This window comes from Triplophysa rosa, linkage group LG5 (assembly GCF_024868665.1).
Source record: "Triplophysa rosa linkage group LG5, Trosa_1v2, whole genome shotgun sequence".
In the NCBI taxonomy this organism is placed as follows: Eukaryota; Metazoa; Chordata; class Actinopteri; order Cypriniformes; family Nemacheilidae; genus Triplophysa; species Triplophysa rosa.
The window spans coordinates 18,864,831-18,884,570 of record NC_079894.1 but is presented as its reverse complement, the minus strand read 5'-3'; the positions used below and the strand labels follow the sequence as shown (position 1 = coordinate 18,884,570).

The window sequence follows — 19,740 nt, the reverse complement described above, 5'->3', positions numbered from 1 at the left end:
CACAAATGGTAACAGTGAGCAACTTTGTAGGACTGAATGAGTGTCATATTCATTCATCATAGTGTTTGCATAGGGAAATACTATAATATAAACATGGTAACATATGGTAATATTCCAGGTGCCCCCCTTGGCTACTTTAACACTAGGATTGTAAGATGACCATATTTATATCCCATACTATTTATTTAAATGGTGTTATCGTGGTATATGAACAAAAATACTATAGTACTAGTTGCAAGTTATAGCATATGACTTTTTTTATAAGTGATTTTTTGCTCAAGTGTGTTCCGAGTGGTGTGGGTCATGGACACAGTGTGTGTGATGTGGAGGGCAGTGGGACTGTTTTAATCACTGAGTGTGTTGTCTGAGAGCATTGGACTGGAAAGAGCTGACTGGAGCTGCTCTGTAGAGAGAGGCTCTACTGGGAGAGTTTCGAACTCAGCTGTTAACCGCGTGAAGAGCTACACAACCATTTGCCTAACCCATTCAGTGTCCCTCCTTTGGAGAGGGCCATTGGATGAGAGCCAGAAGGATTTGTGTGTGTGTGTGTGTGTGTATGCGCTGCTGAAAGGACAGGAGGTGGGATCGCACATCTGCCACAAGGCAGTGTGTGTGTGATTACTGGTTTTGCGATGGGGGTGGACACTTCAGTCGTGGTGATGAATGGCTTTTGGGCTGTCAGAAGGCCTGGCCTTCAATGGCTGTCTTATGTTTACACTCTTTCTGCTTATAGCTAGTATCTAATAGTCTTACTGCAGAGCTGGAAGGCTTCTGAGCTTCTTGGCAATGGAAATTAAATGGGGAGATTTTTGAAAGGGCTTCAAGGAACAGTTCACCCAAAAATGAAAATTCTGTCATCATTTACTCGCCCTCAAGTTGTTCCAAATCTGTATAAATTTCTTTGTTCTGATGAACACAGAGAAAGATATTTAAAAGCTTGTAACCAAACAGTTCTTGGCCACCATTGACTAGTAGGAAAAAAATCTTTATACATTTCTTTGTTCTGTTAAACACAAAAGAAGATATTTTAAAGAATGTAGCAAACCGTTCTGGGGCACTTTTGACTACCATTGTAATTTTTCCTGCTATGGTAGTCAATGGTGGCCAAGAAATGTTTGGTCACAGCCATTCTTCCAAATATCTTTCTCCGTCTTCATCAGAACAAAGAAATCTATACAGATTTGGAACATCTTGAGGGTGAGTAAATGATGACAGAATTTTTTTTGATGACCTGTCCCTTTAATGTGGAAATTTGTCATGTTATAATGAAAGTCAGATTTAGCATGTCTCTGTTTCAAACGGGATTTTTTTGTAGCTTTTCTGGTGATAAAGAGATCCTCAGCATCCCTGGTAGGTTATTTAACTGAGTAATTTTGTGATAGTTCATAAGATGGGCTTGTTTTGTTACGCACAGGAAAATGGAAGGTCTGGGGGCTTTTTACAACAGTTTGAAAAGTAGTACAGGCAAAACCGTCATATTTATTAAACATCAGTTGTATATTTTCAGGTTTGGATGTTTTGTAACTTGGCAACACTTTACAATAAGGTTGTATTTGTTATCATTAGTAAAAGCATTAGCTAACATGAACTAGCAATTTTTGTTAATTTAACATAAATCTAACACCTTTCGTAAAGGTGCCGTTTGTAACAGTTTTGGAGTAAAATATCCCAAAAACACTAAGCTAGTGTTACTGTATATATTTTGTTCAGCTGAGTACTTAAAATATCTCAAATATTTCCAACTACTTGTAAATCGTGAGAAAATCGCCATTCTAAACAGTGACACGGGACTGTGCTGTCGCCTGTCAATGGCGTCATATACCCTTTGTTACCGCCTTTACTGACGTAGAAACTGCATGACAACAGTGTCGTGGACAAATGCGGAAGTAGTGTCTAGCAAGCCACTAACTTGTTTCGAGCAGTCACTTATTTATGGACCATAATTATTCGCAACAATAAATACTTTACCTCATCTGCTAACATGATTTCTCGTTCCCGTCTGATTGATGGCCATCAGCGGTGGAGTTGAAGACAACAGATCCCATCATTCCACGCTCCTTCACAGCGTCATCAAGCTACGGCATTGTGTTATTTTGATTGTGCGCCCTCTAGCGGTGGTTTTTACAAACTGCACCTTTAATGTTAGTTAATGCCAGTATGATTGTTCATGGTAGTTTGTTGTGCATTTATTAATTTAAACAGAACAACTTGTGTTAAATGTATTAGTAAATGCTGAAATTAACATGAATCAAGATTAATAAATGTTCGGAAGTATTTTTATTGTTAGGTCATGTTAGCTAATGCATTAAAGCAACACTAGATAACTTTTGCTTATGGTTCCCCCATATGGTTGATAAGCGCAGTTGTCTGTTATCAGTGTCGTAAATACTGTCGCTGTATAAGCTTCCCCGTGGGCAGCGCAATATACGTGAATATTTTGACTAAGCAGAAACCGCTGTTACATCATGTCACTTCATAAACTGTGAATGTACTAAAGCGCTCTTTTGGCCCCTGTGGGGTATACTACTGGGCTACACTAATAGCTCAAACTAGATTCTGAGGTAGCAGCTGGTTGTTAGCCACTACCCCCCTCCAACACACACACACTTACCACAGAATATCACACTTATCACATGATACACGGTAACGTTACAGTGAACTAAACTTATGGAACTGACCATAGTAAATTTACCATTTATCTGATAAAATGTCACTGTGTATGCACAATAACAACAAATATGCACAATGTTACATTTAAGACCACAGTCAAAATCACTCGTCTCAAATAAAGCTAAGCAACATAAACAAATGTGCACATCAGCAACCAGAATGAATTGAGACAAGGTGGCCTAATAAATCATAAATAACTTAAAATTTGATGATCAAAATTACTTGATAACAAAGTCTTCCTCCTGTTGTTTTGAACAATGTTTATCAGCTTTTCTCTTTTTTTCCGAGACTTGACAACAAAGTTCAACTACATGCTGTTTTAGGTGACGTTTTCCGCATTTCTTCTTTTGAAATTTGGTGGTTGGCGAATCAACTTCGCGTGCTCCTTCTGTTTTACGAGACTGCTGGTGAACAACCCCCCAGATGGCAGAAAATTAGCAAAAAACAAAGTGCGCCCGTTTAGAAAGATGATATGATTGGTCAGTTTTACTGTCACTCAAAATTAATCTCTCTCATTGATTTACTGTACTGTCAGTGCCGCTTGAATTGAGCTTTTTTTTATAGATTAATTTTTACGATAGTTTAGGTCATCACAGAGGGCCTAGAGGGCCCTGAGGGTTCGATACTGCCAATAACATTAGTGTACATGCATGAACTAAGGAATCAGCAACTTTTGTTCATTGTTCATTCTCTCCTTTGCTTACTCCAGCTTTAATCCTCCTAGTAGCATGGCCTTGTAAACTAACGGTACTGTTTAGCATGTTGACAAAATGTTTATATGCTCTCCTACTTGTAAGTCGCTTTGGATAAGAGTCTGCCAAATGAATAAATGTAAAGTAATGTAATGTTTACATCACCGTATTTAATCAGTATTAAATTAATTAAATTCTTAATTGTTTTTCCATTTCCTGAAAAACAGCGAATCTGGACATACAAGCCCTGCATTCCATTTCGAAGGGCTCATCCCTATGCCCTAAGCCCTTCAAAGTGTTAAACCTCCGGAGTGAGATCTTCAAAGGTTGAAGGGTGTAGGGGACCAAACAACTGTTTCTTGAAGTGTCCTTCTGCGTCATCATCCTTTGTCCATAAATTTGCGCAAATTTTCCCCACAAAGAATCATGGGGACGTGAAATGTCCATCAGTACCTTTCCAAATCCTTCATTCTGAAGGGTCCTTTGAAGTGGCCAGTTATGGGCACTTCGGTTTGGAATAAACCTTTAATATGGCGGCCATGATTGTTTTTACTCTAAAGTGCCCGTCGGAGGGCGAAAAATTCCCATTTGGAACGCACAGAAGGTTTTACAATGACACCGACATCCTTTCTTTTTACGTATGAAAATGTTCCTTTTAATATTTAAATGCTCTTAACTATTTGGCAAGTGATGCGGGTAAACCTTATTCTGGGGTGAATACATTTAGAAGTGTTGTGACACATGCCCTGACAAGACTGCATGTATGAGGAGTTTTTGCTGTCACCAGTAGTGGTGTGTACAGTGTAAACAGACCTCTAATGTCTAACTGAAAGCAAAATTGCCATGTGGTTTGCATTTACCTTGTCTAGGTTCTGTTCACATTGTACAGTTTCACTTTTAGGTGACAATCTCCACGAGTGATTGCTAAATTCATAAGATTACGTGTCACCTCAGAACCCATCTCACCCGACACATAATTCACACGTGCAGACATAATACCCATGTGCCCAAACATAAAAAAGCTTATTGTATTGTTTTGGATTTTCTTAAAGCGGCTGTATCTCAGACAGTTTCTGCATATCTCATGTTAGTCTTGAGTACTTACAGATTAGTATCGCACCCTTCAAATATCTGTAGAGTCTTTAGTTTGATCACATTTATAAAAGACAGATACAGCTGTACGATTATTTCCGAAAACATACAACGCGTGTGGGAGGGACATCAGTTTCACTTACCGCATGCGGTTCATGTCCGGCATCTTTTATCGCTGGGACCACCGTTCCATCTATCAGATTCAAACGATCTCCAAATCCAGTGTTATATCCACCGTTTATATAACATTCATCACCCAAATGCAGTGAACAAACAAATACAGCTGAACTTCGCGAACGTAGTGCTCTCACTCTCTCCTGCACGCAAGTGAAAGTGACTTGTGCACATGCTTCTTCTCCTGCTGTCCTTGGTTGAAGCGTGGGCGTGCCGCGTGCTTTTCTGGGAGAATTGTCCAATAAGGGACTAAGAAAAATTGTTACGAAACGGATTTTCATGTTTGAAAAAAACTTTCCGAAACCTTACGAATGCTGGGGGAGTGTATCGAGCACAGAAATACTACGCCATACGTCCAACTCGTTTTGTGACAAGTTGACCATGTCAAGCATAAGATGACAACACGTTTAACATCGTAAATAACTCAGAATGCATGAAACACCGCTAAACACCATAAATAGCATAACCTAGTCACAGTGCCGATAAACACTTTTTGCAGTTCACTTAGTTGAAAGCAGTCAAAAACAGCAGTGTTTTGTTGCCAGTAAAATGGTTCCAAATAAGCTACTCCGAGTGGGATTCGAACTTAAAACAGGCAATAAGTTCTGTATGGGAAACAGGCGCTTTACCACAAGGTAAAATGTGGACATTTCTTGAACTCGGTGAGTGAAGTTTACCTGCAAAGACCACACTAGCTGATCTCCGTTACACATGCATAATTAATGCGTTGAGATTTTCAATCATAGTTAATCACAATCGCGTCATGATGCAAGAAGCTGTTCACATGTCACGTTTTTGCGCTCTCGTCTGGTGCCCCTCTGGTCATTTTGCGCCCTAGGCAACAGTATGTACAGTATGTCGCCTACAGTATGTCGGCGACATACTGTATGTCGCCTATGCCACGGGCCGGCCCTGGCTGTGGCCATTGGCTCCTCTCTGTTTCAGAGTGTTCAGATCAGAAAAACAGCTTAGTCTCCTACAACAGATGCCTGTTGTCTAGTCTTTTGTGTTTCTGTGTTTGGCAGAAGTGTATCTCCACGGATCAGGTCTGTTTAATTAGGACTGTGCAGGTGGATGGGGGAGGAGGTGTTGAATATGTGGCTAGACGGCTGTCTGTGTCATGACCTACGTACTGCCTGCAGTGGGCTCATGCTTTACTCATCTGACATTAGACGCTGTTTAAGTGATGAGGAGGCAGAGATTGATGCAGGGAAAGAGAAACCTAACATAACAATGGTTGAATGACAGAGAGATGGAGAGGTTAACATCATGTCTTAACACAGCGTGGTGTGTCAACTTTCCAGCAACAAGCAGGAAAGTTGTGTTGTTTGTGTTGAATGTGAAACTGTTGCAAACGTAATTCAAAGCCAGACAATTCAGTGAATTTGTGAATTCACATGACGGTCACTCTTTGTTGTGTTGATTTATTTGAAAAATGAGCTAGAAACTAAATTCAGTAGGCTTTATATTATTAACCTATTATTTAGCTGTTTGGAGGTTGCATTTGATTGGACAGAAATCTATGTAGTGCAGGATGAGTCATCAAAAATGTTGACAGTCTTTATCCTCTAAAAAAATGGAACAAAACTTTTGGACAATCAAAGCTAACACAAATTGTCAAAAAAGCACAAAACTTTAATTTTCATTGAGTCCCTGGAAACAGAGTTTTCAAAAGGGAAACAAAAAGTGTGAGTCGGGTGGGCAAGTGAACGACACTACTTGAAGAGAAGTGATATGTTTTAAACGAAAGGAGGGATGATGCAAAGGTAAACAACAGATGGCGAATGTGTGCTGCTCCTCATCAAAGCCACTGGTGGCTAGAGGTTTATGTCCATCACGTCTCTGGTGACCGTGGTAACGCAGGCAAGAGGCCAGGCAGCGGGCGCTCTCTCTATCACAGACCTCCCACCCTCCTGAAGGAAAACGCAGGCACCCGTGTGCCACAGAGCATGTGAGATTGAAGCCCTGCTGAGGAGTGATGAGTGCTGAAACATAAACAAATTCATATGAGGATGTACACGGTAAAGGGCACATAGCGTGTGTTATTGAAACAGAAAAAGCACAAAAGGGTTATTGCAAACTACATCACCGATGCTGCACATCAGTCTGTATGTAAATCTGAAATGTGATTTTAAAGGTTCAAAGCTTCAGTCCATGACAGTTACTTGCCTACCGTACAGTCACAGGTAAATAAATAAAAAACATGAAGTTAGTTCAAATGCCTTTTAGCCAATCAGATTGCATGTCCTGACTTAACTATGAAACAGATCAAGCCTTTAAGTGGACTGTGTGGTCTTGTACTAAGGTCTGAGATATTATCATTCCTCTAGTCATTCAGAACAGTTTTAAGCTCTTGAATGCTGGAGCGTTCGCCAAACAAGCATCACAGCGTCAGAAAAGTCTTTATAATGGAGCAAGCAAAACAAACTAATGCCCCGAGCATGGAATAGCTAAACTGAGGAAAATGTTAATAACCTAAAAACGCTGCAGATTGAAGACCCTGTCAAGAACCTGCACGTTTTCTCCTTTACGCTTAATCATCTGCATTTTAATAGTACAAAACAGTCACTAAAATCAAAAGACACATTTGTTTTGATTCAGCGCTATGCACTGCAGGAAAGCACAGGGAAGCACAATTACACTTGTTTTGACTTGCTTTGACTTATAGCCATAGCATCCGCATCCCAATGACACGCACGCCGATGGAGTGCTTTTGTGTTTCTAACAGATAAGTCGGCACAAATGGCTGTTTTCCCATGCCGAACAGACCGCTTTTATATGTGGCCTCGTCTCGCTTGGCTTAGCAGATGGAGACAGCGCATAAGAGCTCCATTAGAATGAGGTTGTTATAGTTGCATTAGTTGTGTCTCATATGGTTGGGGATCATTACCCATGAGAAGAGCTAGTGTAATTGATGTACTACACGGGTTTTTTCATCTCTCTGTTTGACGTCTGCGTTTTATCTGCAGCGTGGTCCCCGAAGGCACGGTACAGTCATGCCATGTGGTCACCCTCGCTCACAGCGTGACTCAGTCACTGACACATTGAAACAGACCGGCTACTGTCCTTTCATGCTGTCTGTGTAGGGTGATGTTTGTGACTTTGCGCTTGTATGTGATTGTATCAAGGTTATTTTAGTTTACTGTTCTAAAAATGATTGGAAAAACATAACTCGCGGAAAATTTTAAATGTTGCCTCAAAAATAAACTTTTAAAATAAAAAAATAATTAATCTTATATAGCAACGTTAAAAATAAACCAATTAGTGATAAAATGATAAAAGCATATACCAAAACTAAAAATCTGAAAATTAAAGCTAATTTAAAATATTAATAAAACTAAATAAAACTGAAATCAAAATTATAATAAATCTGGTGTGTATACACTACAGAACCGTTTTCGGCTCCATTTGAGATTCCATATAGACCACTTTGCAAGATGTAAACACTGTTCCAGAAGCACTTCCATTTCCGTTTCCATTTTAATTTATTTATTAATAGTATTTTTTTCAATCTTGTAATTAAATCTTAAATATATTTGTTTAACATTTTTAATCGGTTATAAATATTCTGTTGGTTGTAGTTTGTCCAAACCTTTGTGTAGTGTTAAAAAACTGAAACAGGAAGTTCTTCTGGACCAGCATCGAACTAACGCTGTTAACGTCATCCGAAAAGGTCTATTCAGTGTCTGTCTACGAAGGTTAAACAATATGGTATTTTTCCAATATAATGTTTCCTAAACATTTCCAGTAAACTGCTATGAAAATCCTGCTATTTTGTGTAATAATCAATATCAGAGGTTAAGTATTCTGCTTTATGTAAAAATAAATATAGGAATCTTTTTAAACGGAGGGCATCCATTGGATTTTTAGAAGCGTCGTAACGCTATACATTCAGTTTTATGCATTTCCTGATCCACTCCCGCACTTTACGTCTGGCTCTTAATGGAAACGATTGATCAGCAAAAGGCTTTTGTCATCAGTTTTTTTTTAGCCGTTTCTTTTTTTAATCCACACTCAGGCTTTGTTTTACAAGCCTTTATGCAATTACCTTACGTGAGAACAGTATTTAAAAATCTGTCTACGACTCCCAGACTAACAGCGTAATTATGTTTGTGTCCGTGTTTATTACAGTTATTAGTGACTACAGCGGTTTGAGTGAAGGAACGTAAGCTGAACTGACACGCGTTTCTGAAGCAAACACGGCCTCAGTGAAACAATTCTGTGGCTCAGCACGCTGAATGACTGTGAACCCCTGTCTGTGTTAGCTTGGGCCTGAAATTAGATACGGCAAAACTCACACCTAGACATGTTATGATAGTCGTGAGTGGCACGTTAGGGCAGCAGGCTCTCTCTTTCATATTTCATTCATTCGTCTCCCGTGCAGACACATGCACACTTTGTATTCCTCTTCTTTTCTTGACCTCGTTTATTTTCCCTTTGCTATCTGTAACACTTACTCAGGATTCTAGGCTCTGACTGTCTGGCCACCCTCTTTCCTGTCGTCTGAATTTGGCTGTGTGCTTTTCTGCCTCTTGCTCTCTCTAATGTGTGTGACCTTAATGTGTTGTGTGTCAGAGGGTGCACAGCGTGTGTATGTTTGTGTGTGTGTCAGACTTCCTGTTCCGTTGAGACCTGAATGGTTGGCTTCTCTGATGACTGTTTGTCTGACTGAGTATGTTTATATTTTCTGGAACCATTTCTCTCCACATGACCGCTGTGCGTGTATCTGTGAGGGTCTTTTTGGGCATCTTCCCAGGATGAGATCCTTCTTATTCCTGGAAAAACTATATGCGTCACTTACTGTAGTAAGACGTGACTGCTAGCGTAAACGCATTTAGGCCTATTCCCCCTTTAATGTGTAGGTTTTTCTGTGACTAAACCTTTCCCTCTCTTTCTCTTTTTCCTTTGTTATTTTTCTACTCTCAGTGCTTGGAACTAAATGATAAATATATTTGTTTCCATTCTTTTTTTAATTTTGAGTTAGTGTTGCATGCTAATAGTAGGCCTACAGTAGTGAACCTGCTGTACTTTTGCTCATACTTAGTGAAAATCCTGGAAATACTAAATACCCCAAAATTAAAATACTTTCATTTACTCACCTTCACGTCATTTCAGAGACTTTTTTCCCTCTGCAGAACAAAAAAACGTTTTTTGAAGAATGTTGGTAACCATGTTCACTTTTATTGTATGGACACAAAACCACTGAAAATGTTCTCAAAATATTTTCTTGTGTGTTCAACAGAGTCATATACAAGCTTTTGAGTAACATGAAGGTAAATAAATGATGACACAATTTTTATTTTGTGTAAACTGTCCCTTTAAATCTCTAACTGCGAGTATATGACCTCGTGAGCACATTAAAACCACTCGGCATACCTCAGCAACTCCCTGTCACTCAAACATATTCTATAACTGTGATGTTTATCCCCTCGGGCAAGCAGCACTCTCATTTTCTTCTGTTTATTTATTTATTGCATGCTTTAATAAGTGTCTTATTTGAAATAACTACCATCTATAATATTTTAAAATAAAATGTGTACGTTTGTATTCCTTGTGTGTAAAGATGTAGGTGATGTGTCTTGTCATGTGAACATGTGATTATAATTGCATGTGTGTGTGTCATACAGAACGTTCTCACCCGCTGCCCATTGCATTCTTCCCCATGGTGCTCTTGCACATGCTGTCAGCAGTCGAGCTCAATTTCTGTCCTTCGGCTCATCTTCTAGTATCTTGCTTATATATATTTTTTTATTTCTCTTCTCAAACACCTTTTCACGTTAGTTTTTCCACACCCACTCATATGACCAGTACATCAACCCATTGGTCTCTGTTATTTTTGTTTAATGACATGGCGGATGTGTGTTTTTGTCTCGTAGGGTTTCTGTAAGGCTGGCCCACTCGCCATTGACGTGCATTCGGGGCCTCAGGCCGACGTCTTGGTGCTTTGATGAGGTAACGGCGGAGCCCGGAAACCCAGCCCCTGCGTCGCACTACCCCCTCCCTTTCCCCTCCTCCCTCCCCCTCGCCACACAACCAAGCCATGGGGCAAAAGATCTCGGGGGGCATAAAGTCCGTGGACGCACGTGGGGAACCGTCCTTTAGACCTCTGAGGAGAGAGCTGAGAGGGCCGGACTTCTTCAAGCCCGCCAGGTTGGACTTACTGCTGGACATGCCCACCGCTCCACACGAGCAGCAGCTTAGACACGCATGGAATCCGGATGACCGTTCCCTGAACATCTTCATCAAGGATGATGACAAACTTACCTTCCATCGCCACCCGGTTGCTCAAAGCACAGACGGTATACGGGGTCGGGTGGGTTTCACGCGAGGACTTCACGTTTGGAGGATCCATTGGCCCGCCAGGCAGCGGGGCACACACGCGGTGGTGGGCTTGGCCACGGCAGATGCTCCGCTGCACTCGGTTGGCTATACGTCGTTAGTTGGCAGTGATGCTGAGTCCTGGGGCTGGGACCTTGGACGTAACAAGCTCTACCACAACAGTAAGAACCGACCGGCATCTTCGTCCCCCACCTACCCGAGCTTCCTGGAGCCAGAGGAGGCCTTTGTGCTGCCAGATGCCCTGATGGTGGTGCTGGATATGGATGAGGGCACCTTAAGCTTCATGGTGGATGGACAGTACCTTGGAGTGGCCTTCAGAGGCCTTAAGGGCAAAAAGCTTTACCCCATCGTCAGTGCGGTGTGGGGTCACTGTGAGATCACTATGCGCTACATCAATGGCCTAGATCGTAAGTAAAAAAAGATTACATTTTCTCCACAGCTGTTGTCATCACTTCCACACCCTCATGTCATTCCAAACTTGTATGACTTGCTGTTTTCTGCGGAGCACAAGAGAAGATATTTTAAAGAACGTTGGTTACCAAACAACATTGCCCCCCATTGACTTCCATTCTAGGGACACAAAACCAGTAATACGTTTCTCAAAATATGTTCTTTTGTTTTCAACAGAAAAAAGTCACATACAAGTGTTAAGTGACACAAGGGTGAATTAATAATAAGATAATTGTTAGCATAGGGATGGAGTCACCCAAGTATTGGATAGGGTGTAACCTGTGATGTTTTGTGCCCTGTTTGTTCAAGACCACTCTGCGAAATAGATGTTTGGTTCTTCTCTCACGCTTGTTACCCTCAGGGAACTTGGGCATTGCTGCCGGGACACATTCATTATTAATGCAAGGAACAATGTAATGCATTGTCAACGGAGTCAGGAAGTTTCCAAACATCGCTGAATGGAGAATTGGCTTCGACTACCTAGACCTGGCAAATCATTAAGGCTAATGCAGAGAGCTTCTCTTAATGCATTTTGATATTCACAGGAGACTCGAAATGAGATACTTATGGGCAGGTGACGTTGCCCCGTGCGTACGTAGGGGCACGCTCTGCGCTCGCATGTTTGTGCAAGTGATTATGTATTAGTTTGAGCACTTGGAGCTGTCGCGCTCTTCTATTCTTTCTAAGGCTAAACACTGCGCTTCTGTGTTTGTAGAGGCTTACAACTCTCCTTCACCCATCATCAGCATGTGTTTTGGAAATACTTTTCCTGATCCGCTGCTGCCAGGCAGACACCGTGTGTTTATGAAAGAGAGAGTTTCTGTGAGACAGCATTTAAAAGCCAGGGGCATGTTTTTGTAACGCTCTGAGCTGCATTTGATAGCATAAGCTGAAAGTGTTTTTCTTCAGACATCTGACAGAAAACCAAGCGACTCAGAAACTCACAGATCTAATGGATTTTGCCCTGTTCCATTAAAGACTCAATTTTACATGTCCAAACCTGTGTATGAATATGACAAAGGCTGCACATTACACTTTTATAGGTAAAATCACTAATGTTTTTTAAATAAGGACTAGTTGACAAATATACTGTACATGTGTCCTATAGTGTGACAGCAAAAATGTAGAAAATAAAACTCTTAATAATACTGTATATTATTTTTTATTATTTATATTTATGAATGTTATATATGATACATATTTTGTATTCATAATATAAAAATATAATTATGCATAATGCTGCTGTCCTTCTGAAACATCGCATCTCCATATTTGCAGATATCTAACCAATAAAATGTATTAAAAAGTGTTTGTCAACTTTTACAACACGGTATTTAATCATTTAAAAAGAACGGTGTTTTTTCCATTTCCTGACAAACAGCGAATTTCGCCATCCTATGTTTTGGAAAGACATCGACAGATTTATCTTCGTTGTTTATTTATTTATTTTATTTTATTTTGCTGTCACACCATACGACACATTAATAACAACAACTATGACGTTTTACAAATTATTCTAAATTTAAGAGAATATCACCAAAACTGTAACAATATTATTGGGATAACTTTTTTCCAGATGAACAATAAAACATTGACAGCCTATCAAAATCCATTTGAATTTTAAGGGTTTGTGCTTTTATAACAGCAGCGTACAAGGCAAGCTTAGAATAAACAATGTTATTGTCCGTTGGTGCGGGCGCTAATATAGTTATCATTCTGGGTGTGAATGGGTCTTAAATATATTGAGTACAATTCAATTGATTTATGGTCACAGGTGTCTGTATTACTGTATTACATGTATATCCTATCAGAGATTGTAGCTGGAACTACAGTATTCTTCATGACATTTTTGAAAAAATAAATGACATCTTTAAACAAATGGTCTACAGAAATTTCAGTGAGTTTCGAAGTATGTGGGGGGGCATGATATCCTTTTATAAAATTCATCATTGTATGTGACTTCAAAGCATTCATTTCAATAAGCGGTAGTAAGCTCATAACCAGAATCCTATCAGTGTCATTTCAGCCCTGGTTTATTTGGATTAGGCCGCATTGGCCTTGGCTCCCCGGCGTATCTTGGTATCAGGGAACTGAGAGCAGAGTGGGACACACTCAAAGCCCCCTCATCTGAAGTTGAAAGAGCCTCTCTTTTCTTTTCAGATAGAAATAGTTCAGGCAAAGGAATTGTAATAGAGGAACTCAGTAAGTGGCCCTAAGTCTGTTTGAAACCTTTTCAAAGCTCCTAGTAAAGATGTCTTTATTTGCTGGAAAATTGCATGAAATGTATGGAAGGTAAATCCTACCGAATTTAAATAAATAAATTAAATGAGGAAAATGACAATGAAAACCAGATTAACAATTTCATTATGGTCCGTGTACCTTCTGGTGATTGTTTTTCAGTGTGAAATTGAACGAACGGGAGTGAGAAAATGGTGCCATTTTCGTTTTTTCGATCATTAAAAAAAACGGAAAAACTTGAATTCGTCTTGATTTTTCATTTTTAACTTCATGGGTAAAAAACGAATAAACAGCTTGAATACTTGTTTTCCACATGTGGGTGGTATGTATGCCCCCTTCCACCACGTGATGTCTTCGGTTGTCCCTCTTGATTCAGTAAATGAACAGAATAATAGTCGCTAGCATTACCGTACGGATTTTAAAGTACGTTTCGATTCTCTCATTAAACAACTAACGCATTTCATATAAATATTTATGTCACAAATATTAATGCAGTTTGCATCTTTCTAGCTGGGTCCAAGGTTTAATCTGCATGGGAAAGCTGCGCGAGACACTGGACAGCACGCAGCCATTCTTTACGTTACAATAAATTAAATATAGTACGCATAAATAGAAGGGCGAAGATGGAGTGATATAGAAAAAAGATGTGTTCCCTGTAGTGCAGACGCTCATCCACACCCACTGAATAACATGTCATTTGCATGACTTTGAAAATGAAAACGAAATAAGAGAAAATAAAATGAAAATCAAACTTTACATTTTAATTTGAATTGTGTCAGTATTATTGTGTGAGCATTAAAATAACAACCTTTGTAAAACAGTTTTTGCCATTTCTTTTTCACATATGCATTTTCATTTTCACATTGGCAGTCTTGCCTCGATATTTTAGTGAAAATGAAATGTCAAATCACCAATTGCAAATCACCGATTTCTTTTCCAATTTGATAGGGACAACGTATTGTCAGTGTTAAAATGAAAATGAAATCATTTCATTTTATTTTTAATTTTGGCACATATTGTGCGCGCAGTTATGTATAATGAAATTGCTAATCTGGTTGTCTTTTTCATTTTCCTCATTTAATTTATTTATTTAAATTTGGCAGGATTTACCTTCCATAGAAATGAGGGAAGTGCCATGTAAAGAGAGAGAGAGTGAATGTTAGGAAGTGTTTGGCAAAGCCATCTTCGGAAAGCGACAGCTTCCAAGAGCAGCTCTGTCCAAAGTAGTGTTAAGATTGCCATCAGTGTGTGTTTATATGTGAGTTTAAGGCTTTTAGAATGGTTTGAGACATGTGCAAAAGGCTGTTAATAATGTTTCGTTCGTGTGCAAGGGTTTCCATATTTTTTTTTGGCATGACAAACGTTTGCAGCTGCATGCAGACAGAACAGTGCACAACAAAAATAGTGCAAAACATTATACAAGTATATGTAAAGACACGATGTACAGTGATAATGAAAATGAAACTATTAAAAAGATCAAACATAATATTGTGGTAAATATAATTGTTGTAGCAGGTAGACACATGGTGCTGTCACAGCAGTCCTTGCATTTCTCCAATAAGAAGAGCAGTTTTCAGCGCTGGTTAAAGTTTGAGTTTTCTGGTGTGCGTTTAATTTTGTGGTAAAACTTTTCATGCATGTCAGTGTATTTTGTGCATTCTGTCCGAAAGTGCTGAGACTAATGGTTGCGGAGAGAATCATGGGTAATGATGAATGCAATAAGGAATAAGAGGTCAGCCAAATGTAAGCTGTGACATTTTTAGATATGTGCAGAGCAATCTAAATCCCATGCTTAATTTTAATATATATGCAAGCATGCTCCCTGCTCTGACTTCTTGCACATCTCCGAGGACACGAGCGAACTGGTTTCATTAACACGCTCGGATCTGTCTGAATGAGGCAGCCGCTGTTGTAAATAGCTCTTAGAATAGCTACATCTGAGTTGAATGTTTCCAGTGTGGAAGATTGTGAAAGATGCCAGTGAGACAATGTGTGCAAAAAAGAGAGAGATTTGTTGTTTCTCCACCTAGTGAGCTGCCCACTTGAACGGTATTTTTGGGCCGTATAGATGCAATGTCTCCAAATCTAGTCAGCTGCTAACCTGGACAGGTTTCTCAATGCCTGCTAAGCTGCCAACTAAAACAGGTTTTTTTTGGCATCATTCATTCTGTAGATATGCTGTCTAGCTAACTATGTTTTTGAGACACAGCCTACTGTATAATACGACACTATAGGAATATTTAGATAAGAAAGCGTTTATGTGAGTGTACTAGAAATGCAAACAGCCGCATGCACGTTTTTGTGTGAATGCTGCCACGGCGTAGCTCACGTCTGTCTGTTTTGTTGCTTTCCGCCTGTGTGTGAGTGTCAGAAAGCTGAGAAGTTATCTGCACAGTAGAGTAGAGTGTTTCTCGCTGCCTGTTTGATTCATAGCATCATAAATGAAAATCACCAGGCAGACAGTGAAAGAACTTACGAACGCCCTCACCGCAGTGACATGGGGATGGCACAAGGGATACTCCAGTTATGGCCTGAAATGGTCGTGCAGTTCAGATGGAGAAGGCAGAGCCAGCCGGTATAAACGGTCCATGCTGCTGTTTGAATTATTATGTGCTTTATCATTCCATGCTATGTTTACAACCCCAAAGCCGACAGCCGTTCTGTCTGCATACAGTATGCCATCAATAATGCGAAAGATGACCGGAGAACGGTCGACTGTGTGTATACAGACACTAATTTCCAATCAACAAAGAAGCAAGCCTGAAATTGACATGTGCCGCCCCATTGTGACTGTAACACAGAGATGGCTCCATCTATCTGCTCTCTTTCTCTCTGACTGGCAGAAGGCGTCTGTCACTATTCTCTGTACTGTGAGCGATTAAAACGCCAATTAGCTCTAGCTATGATTCATCGCACAATAGCGTCCGTATTCCCGCTCCGCCAGCGCGTTGTCTTACTGTCATCTTCAGCAACCAGAGAGGACGAGATGAGGGCAAATATACAGAGAATGTCAAGCGCTACATACAGTAGATGATTAACATCTGCCGTGATGGAGATAGACGGGAAAGAATCAAAGGCCGACTTGCACAATGCCAGTGTAGTACGCGTCCTTGTATATCTGCCTGACCTTGTATGAATGTGTGAGATTTGCAATTGCATTTGTATAATATTTTTTAATATTTGCTGTTATCTATTGACATTGACTTTTGCACTAGTTCAGTTAAATTTTCGGAGATAGCTGAAGACCATAACACACACCGTTCAGACCGCCAGCGACAAAGGGACATGATTCCATTCATTTCAATGACTTCCAGCAACACGAGCGACAGTGACCGTTGGCGACAGGAAGTGGACGTGTCTAGAGACGCAACAAAGTTGAGAATTGCTCAACTTTATGCAAATGATGAGCGACTTTCGGAAGCGACTACCAATAGGAGTAAAGCAGTGGGAGCACCTTATCCGTCTCTCGTCAGTTACTACAGGGTTTGTTTATAAATGTTACTAAAGCGACCAAAGCTAGGAACGCCTTCTACTGACCTCGTAGCAAGAGACTAGCGACACCTAGCGACAGAGTCGCTGGCGGTGTGAACGCACAGTTAAGTTTACGTGTGTATTTGATATTTTTTAATACACTCTTAATTTCAGATGTGCCTGTAGAGTGATGTTTCGCTGTCTGTTTAAAATGGCCACTATTTGGGTCAGTAGGTTAGCACAACATGATGCAGCTTAGATGATAGGCTGATAAATTGTCTGCATCTTATTGAAGATTATGGTCGTCAGGCTCTCTTGAGGATTGTGTATGTGTGTGGGAGAAAAGTGTGACGCATCAGTGCCATTTGGACCACATCTGTTCTTTAAGACCTATGCTATGTGTGCTAAGCTGTGCTTTATTCTTTACTTTGATGTTAGTGAATCTCTTAAGACACCTACACGAAATGTTTCTGAAGAGGGAGGCTGCTGAACAGGCCAGACTGGCATGCATTCTTTATGTTGGTTTTGTGCTGGTGAACCAGGTAAGGTTGGGCAGCCACCATCGCTTTTTTTGATCAAGCTAGTTGACCTGCTGGGTAGAATACAGCAGGGTTGTTTACTTCATTTTTACTTAACCTATTAAAGGAACAGTTCACCTAAAAATTAGAATTCTGTCATCATTTACTCACCCTCAAGTTGTTCCAAATCTGCATACGTTTATTTGTTCTGATGAACACAGAGAAAGATATTTGGAAGAATCCTTGTAATCAAACAGTTCTAGGAAGCCATTGACTATCATAGAAGAAAAAATTGCTTTGTACATTTTTTGTTCTATTGAACACAAAAGAAGATATTTTTTAAAAATGTAGGAAAGCAAACAGTTCTGGGGCACTTTTGACTACCATTGTAACTTTTCCTACTATGGTAGTCAATGGTGGCTAAGAACTGTTTGGTTACAAGCATTCTTCTAAATACCTTCCTCTGTACTCATTAGAACAAAGACATTTATACAGATTTGGACCAACTCGAGGGTAAGTATAAATTTATTTTTTGGGGGGTGACTTGTCCCTTTAAGATTTCCAATTAGCTGATAATAGTCCATTTCACTGCTCTTTGGGCCACGTCCCAATTTACATACTTATCCTATGTGTTAAAAAGTATGTACTTCATTTGTGATAGTATATACATTTTTATACCAAAAGGCCTTTTTTTATGCAGTTTTTATGCAGTTTTATTGTCCATAGATTTAAAAGATTTTAGGCCTTTAGCATACTATTTTTAATATACTATGGGCCGCATTAATCTACTATTTTTTGTAATGAGTAATATGGAAATTTGGACACAGCCCTGGTGTCATCACATCCTTTGCCAAATGCCCTTTGTGTTTGTGTGTTTTGTTAGTATGTGTGTTTATTCTTCTTGTCTGTCTCTAATCGGTAGATGACAGCAAATGGCTCAGATTTTGTGTGTTAATCCAGAGGCTTGTGGGAAATTAGCATTTGGGTAAGGGAGTTAGTGCCATCCTTACATGCGTTTTAATTGGCCCATCAGCATCTGTCAGTCAGTGAGCGGGCAGAGACACCTGCTGTGTCACATACGAACCCAGATATCGTATGCACCTCTGTTTTTCGCCTGTGAAAGTCGATCCACAATTCCATTTGATACTGGGAGTGGAGGGAAAGCACCTGGCATAAAATGGGCGTAAACAGATGGATATATATATTTAAAGACAACGTGAAAAAAAGAAGTCCTCCTTTCAGGACAAACGATTTGCTTTGTGTTAATTGGGAGCTGGTCATTAGAGGATTAGTTTACCAGATCAAGTTTCAGATAACACCGTACGGCTGATGCCTCATCCACAGCTGTTACATTCACCTTTAAAGTACAACAATCGCACACACGCTGTGAAATCAAGTGAAGGTTAAGCACATCGGCAGAATGCCTCCGTAATGCAATAAGTAAGAACTGTTGAATGTTGTTTTTCGCTGACGATGTTGGCACGCTGACCGGTCTTGCCGTTTTTGGTGCCTAGATGTGTTTCTCTACCCTGAAATGACAGATGTCAAGAGTGTTATTAAAGCATATCATTACTCCACCATCCCTGCGTGATAGGGCACCCGAGGTCGCTTCAAACCCTTAAACTCGTAATATGTTGAAATGAGGCTTGCCAATAAAAAAAGCTGACATTGCGTTTCTCTGTGTGCGTACATTTGTGTTGTGTGACTTTCCCTCCCGAGCGCGCTCCACAAAAACTTCACAAAGCGGCGTTGGCTTACTAAGCATCTTGGGTAATCTCCCCGAAGGCTTATTTTTGTGGAAAAACAAAGCGCAGACAGAAGCTGTTTGTTCTGGGTATTGTTGGCACTTTTTATACCAAACCCAATGACGTGTCGCAACACGTCAGGCTTTATGCGTGTTTTGTCCACACCTCAAACACAGGACAGGGGATTTTTTACATGAATAAACGGTTCACGATAATCTCTAAAATTACACTCTGTTTAGATAGTTGTCATTAGTTGCTGTAATTTGGTTTCCGTCCTGTTTTCGCCACACAAACTGAGTTTTGGCATTAGATTTAGCATGATGGTTAACCCCAAAGTACCCGGTGTACCCA

The 19,740-nt window shown here is 40.1% G+C and overlaps 1 protein-coding gene across 2 annotated transcripts in view; it reads left to right on the top strand.

The window, feature by feature from the left end:
* The window catches only part of spsb4a (splA/ryanodine receptor domain and SOCS box containing 4a), a 41,497-nt gene that overhangs the window by 2,026 nt on the left and 19,731 nt on the right, over positions 1–19,740 (top strand). The window contains exons 2-3 of one of the 2 annotated variants that reach the window (XM_057335193.1): positions 9,871–9,901; positions 10,505–11,374. In XM_057335193.1, the coding sequence (XP_057191176.1) occupies positions 10,669–11,374 (706 nt within the window). In that variant the 5' untranslated portion in view covers positions 9,871–9,901; positions 10,505–10,668. The remainder of the gene's footprint in view (positions 1–9,870; positions 9,902–10,504; positions 11,375–19,740) is intronic. The other variant, XM_057335192.1, reaches the window with a different exon arrangement.